The sequence below is a fragment of the Nerophis lumbriciformis genome, linkage group LG22 (assembly GCF_033978685.3).
Source record: "Nerophis lumbriciformis linkage group LG22, RoL_Nlum_v2.1, whole genome shotgun sequence".
NCBI classification, from domain to species: Eukaryota; Metazoa; Chordata; class Actinopteri; order Syngnathiformes; family Syngnathidae; genus Nerophis; species Nerophis lumbriciformis.
Window position 1 is genome coordinate 9,247,482 of NC_084569.2, and position 4,977 is coordinate 9,252,458.

General features: G+C 40.6%; 1 protein-coding gene across 2 annotated transcripts in view; it reads left to right on the top strand.

The window, feature by feature from the left end:
• The first annotated feature begins 744 nt into the window (after window positions 1-744).
• Window positions 745-4,977, top strand: part of LOC133615593 (MIF4G domain-containing protein B-like) — an 8,399-nt gene continuing 4,166 nt past the window's right edge. The window contains exons 1-4 of one of the 2 annotated variants that reach the window (XM_061974309.1): window positions 745-875; window positions 946-1,054; window positions 1,298-1,418; window positions 1,489-1,598. In XM_061974309.1, the coding sequence (XP_061830293.1) occupies window positions 1,340-1,418; window positions 1,489-1,598 (189 nt within the window). In that variant the 5' untranslated portion in view covers window positions 745-875; window positions 946-1,054; window positions 1,298-1,339. The remainder of the gene's footprint in view (window positions 876-945; window positions 1,055-1,297; window positions 1,419-1,488; window positions 1,599-4,977) is intronic. The other variant, XM_061974310.1, reaches the window with a different exon arrangement.

Sequence of the window (4,977 nt, forward strand, 5' to 3'; positions counted from 1 at the left end):
GTATTTCTTATATTTATATATATATATATATATATATATATATATATATATATATATATATATATATATATATATATATATATATACATATGAAATACTTGACTTGGTGAATTCTAGCTGTAAATATACTCATCCCCTCTTAACCACGCCCCCAACCACAAACACACACACTCCTCCCGAAATCGGAGGTCTCAAGGTTGGCAAGTATGCGTGAGGTGTATATTATTATTTTTTATTTTATTTTTGTTCGGTTTGTACTTCATGAAGTTTTGCACTTGTTTTTGTTTTTTGTGTGTGTGTTTTTTTGTTTGTTTTCATTATATTTGGATGTAATTGTTGGTTTATATGATATCCATTAAGTGAGACTATGTATTATGTTGAAGGGGGCAGGAAGATATAAGATTTTTCTTCATCCAGCTCTTTCTCAGGCATTGGTGTGTAAATGTATAATTGAATAATTGAGGTGTAAGTGTCTATCGATCAAAGATGCACATCAATGAAGGAGATAAATCAAAAAAATTAAAATAAAAAAAAGGCAGGGAATTCTCTTGTCGTAATAGTGAGTCTTTGAGTGTATGAAGGGGGTCCTTACATCAAGTATTGTATGGTGGTTTACGTCTAGAAGGCCGTCGAAAATATGTTATTGGACTTATCTTGACTGAACGTGAATGAAATAAGAAATCATACCAAGAAAGAAAACATAAAACAATGTTCCCTCCAGCCACAAGATGGTGGCCGAGATTCCAACCATCCATAGGCCGGGAATTATCTTGCCGTAATAGCGAGTCTTTGGGCGTCCACTACCTGCCTGGGTGGAGTGTTGATGCAAAGTATCGTCACGAAATAAGGAGCATTCGCGTAACATTCACCTAAACGTAAGGATTATTTCTTTTTAGATAGCGTTCAGGTTTTTTCCCCAATAATTGATTATGTTGTTTTTTTTAGACAGGCGTTCCGTCCGCGTGCCTAAACCCGAACTACGAGTTGATCCGAAGTAAAACAGCTACACTCGCTAGCGTCACACAATTTGGATCAACATTGGATTTAATTTCAAGTGAGTGCCACCAATTTTAGTAACTAAGCTTTTTAATTTGCCAAATTAGTTTTTTGAAAGGGTTGTGTTAATTTGTCAATGTGTATGTGCTGCGATCTGTTTTGCCCATGTAATCCCTTCTGTGTGGGGCAGACAATTTGATGACAACACAAGATTGACAGCTATTGTTGACTCTCCAAACACTGTGGCTCTGTTGTTTCACCAGGAGTTTTACAATTGTGCAATCTAATATGTTCATTATAGCGTGGCAGACCTCCAGTTCACCCTTAGGTGTTTCCTGTGGCTATGGAGAACCCCCCAGAGGACTACAAGATCCAGTCCTTTGACATGCAAACGCAGATGTTGCTCAAAACAGCCTTGAAAGGTGAGACTGTTGTGAATTCCAAGCATAACGGCACATAAACCACACTTCGGCACGTGTTTTTATCTTCCAGATCCGGGCTCGGTGAATCTGGAGAAGGTGTCCAGCATCATTGTGGATCAGTCTTTGAAGGACCAGGTTTTCAGTCGAGAGGCCGGACGCATCTGCTACACCATTGTGCAGGTCTCTACCGTGTTTGAAGATACACGCGATCGTTCCGCTATGGCACGGCGTACGTCGGATGCGAAGCTGCAACCATAAATTCCCACCGTTTGAGTTCACTTGAGCAGTGCTAGCCAGTGAGCTAAAAGTCACAGGCTGTCGACTCACTGCCCGCGCGATTTAAACAACTTATTATTGCACGGCCACATTAGCTGGCATTTGTTACATATGTTCATTTACCACACATGCTCCAATAGTGGTTTAGGGGTATGTACTATATGTACGAAACCCAAAACCAGTGAAGTTGGCACGTTGTGTAATTCGTAAATAAAAACAGAATACAATGATTTGCAAATCCTTTTCAACTTATATTCAATTGAATAGACTGCAAAGACAAGATATTTAATGTTCCAACTGAGAAACTTCGAATCATTAACTTAGAATTTAATGGCAGCGACACATTGCAAAAAAGTTGTCACAGGGGCATTTTTACCACTGTGTTACATGGCCTTTCCTTTTAACAACACTCAGTAGACATTTGGGAACTGAGGAGACACATTTTTGAAGCTTTTCAGGTGGAATTCTTTCCCATTCTTGCTTGATGTACAGCTTAAGTTGTTCAACAGTCCGGGGGTCTCCGTTGTGGTATTTTAGGCTTCATAATGCGCCGCACATTTTCAATGGGAGACAGGTCTGGACTACAGGCAGGCCAGTCTAGTACCCGCACTCTTTTTACTAAGAAGCCACGCTGTTGTAACACGTGGCTTGGCATTGTCTTGCCGAAATAAGCAGGGGCGTCCATGATAACGTTGCTTGGGTGGCAACATACAGGTAAAAGCCAGTAAATTAGAATATTTTGAAAAACTTGATTTATTTCAGTAATTGCATTCAAAAGGTGCTGGTAGACGGCTGCGTTGACCCTGGATCTCAGGAAACAGAGTGGACCGACACCAGCAGATGACATGGCACCCCAAACCATCACTGATGGTGGAAACTTTACACTAGACTTCAGGCAACGTGGATCCTGTGCCTCTCCTGTCTTCCTCCAGACTCTGGGACCTCGATTTCCAAAGGAAATGCAAACCAAACCATTTTGTCATCTGCTGGTGTCGGTCCACTCTGTTTCCTGAGATCCAGGGTCAACGCGGCCGTCTACCAGCAAGTTTTAGAGCACTTCATGCTTCCTGCTGCTGACCTGCTCTATGGAGATGGAGATTTCAAGTTCCAACAGGACTTGGCGCCTGCACACAGCGCAAAATCTACCCGTGCCTGGTTTACGGACCATGGTATTTCTGTTCTAAATTGGCCCGCCAACTCCCCTGACCTTAGCCCCATAGAAAATCTGTGGGGTATTGTGAAAAGGAAGATGCAGAATGCCAGACCCAAAAACGCAGAAGAGTTGAAGGCCACTATCAGAGCAACCTGGGCTCTCATAACACCTGAGCAGTGCCAGAAACTCATCGACTCCATGCCACGCCGCATTAACGCAGTAATTGAGGCAAAAGGAGCTCCAACCAAGTATTGAGTATTGTACATGCTCATATTTTTCATTTTCATACTTTTCAGTTGGCCAACATTTCTAAAAATCCCTTTTTTGTATTAGCCTTAAGTAATATTCTAATTTTGTGACACACGGAATTTTGGATTTTCATTTGTTGCCACTTCAAATCATCAAAATTAAATGAAATAAACATTTGAATGCATCAGTCTGTGTGCAATGAATAAATATAATGTACAAGTTACACCTTTTGAATGCAATTACTGAAATAAATCAAGTTTTTCAAAATATTCTAATTTACTGGCTTTTACCTGTATGTTGCTCCAAAACCTGTATGTACCTTTCCGCATTAATGGCTCCTTCACAGATGTGTAAGTTACCCATGTCTTGGGCACTAATACACCCCCATACCATCACACATGCTGGATTTTTAATTTTGCGCCTATAACAGTCCGAATGGTTCTTTTCCTCTTTGGTCCGGAGGACACGACGTCCACAGTTTCCAAAAACAATTTGAAATGTGGACTCGTCAGACCACAGAACACTTTTCCACTTTGCATCAGTCCATATTAAATGAGCTCGGGCCCAGCGAAGCCGGCGGCGTTTCTGGGTGTTGTTGATAAATGGCTTTCACTTTGCATAGTAGAGTTTTAACTTGCACTTACAGATGTAGCGACGAACTGTAGTTACTGACAGTGGTTTTCTGAGGTGTTCCTGAGCCCATGTGGAGATATCCTTTACACACTAATGCCGCTTTTTGATGCAGTACCGCCTGAGGGATCGAAGGTCACAGGCATTCAATGATAATGTGCAGTGAATTCTCCAGATTCTCTGAACCTTTTGATGATATTACGGAGCGTGGATGGTGAAATCCCTAAATTCCTTGCAATAGCTGGTTGAGAAATGTTGTTCTTAAACTGTTCGACAATTTGCCCACGCATTTGTTGACAAAGTGGTGACCCTCGCCCCATCCTTGTTTTGTGAATGACTGAGCATTTCACGGCAGCTGCTTTTATACCCAATCATGGCACCCACCTGTTCCCAATTAGCCTGTTCACCTGTGGGATGTTCCAAATAAGTGTTTGATGAGCATTCCTCAACTTTCTCAGTCTTTTTTTGCCAATTGTGCCAGCTTTTTTGAGACATGTTTTGCAGGCATCAAATTCCAAATGAGCTAATATATGCAAAGGTTTCTCAGTTGGAACATTAAATATCTTAAATATATTCAATTGAATATAAGTTGAAAAGGATTTGCAAATCATTGTATTCTGTTTTTATTTACTATTTTCACAACATGCCAACTTCACTGGTTTTGGGTTTCGTACATATACAGTGTAATATACAAATACATTGTAATATGTACAGTACACAACTTAGAAGCATAATTTAGAACAAAAATAACATTTACTCTAATTTTTAATAAACAATGTTATTAGAATACTTTGTTTAGATCAGGAGTCGGCAACCTTTACCAGTCAAAGAGCCACTTTGATCAGTTTCACAAATGATAGAAAATGGGAGCCGCAAACATTTTTTGAAATTTAAAATGAAATAACACTGCATACAAAGTTTTTTTTTTGCTTTGTGCTATGTATAAACCAGGGGTCTCAGACACGCTGCCCACACCTTAATATGGAATTTGAATGCTGGTGCGGCATGCGGGTTTTATATGAATGGCGCTTGTCAGCGTCATGCGTGCCGAGATGGTACAGCATATAGCACCCACTACAACCAGCGTGCCTGATCAGCCACACGTTCCGCTTGCTCACTTAAGTGACAGCAAGGCATACTTGGTCATCAACCACACAGGTTACACTGACGGTGGCGGTATAAAAAAAACTTTAACACTCTTACTAATAATGCGCCACACTGTGAACCCACACCAAACAAGAATGACAAACA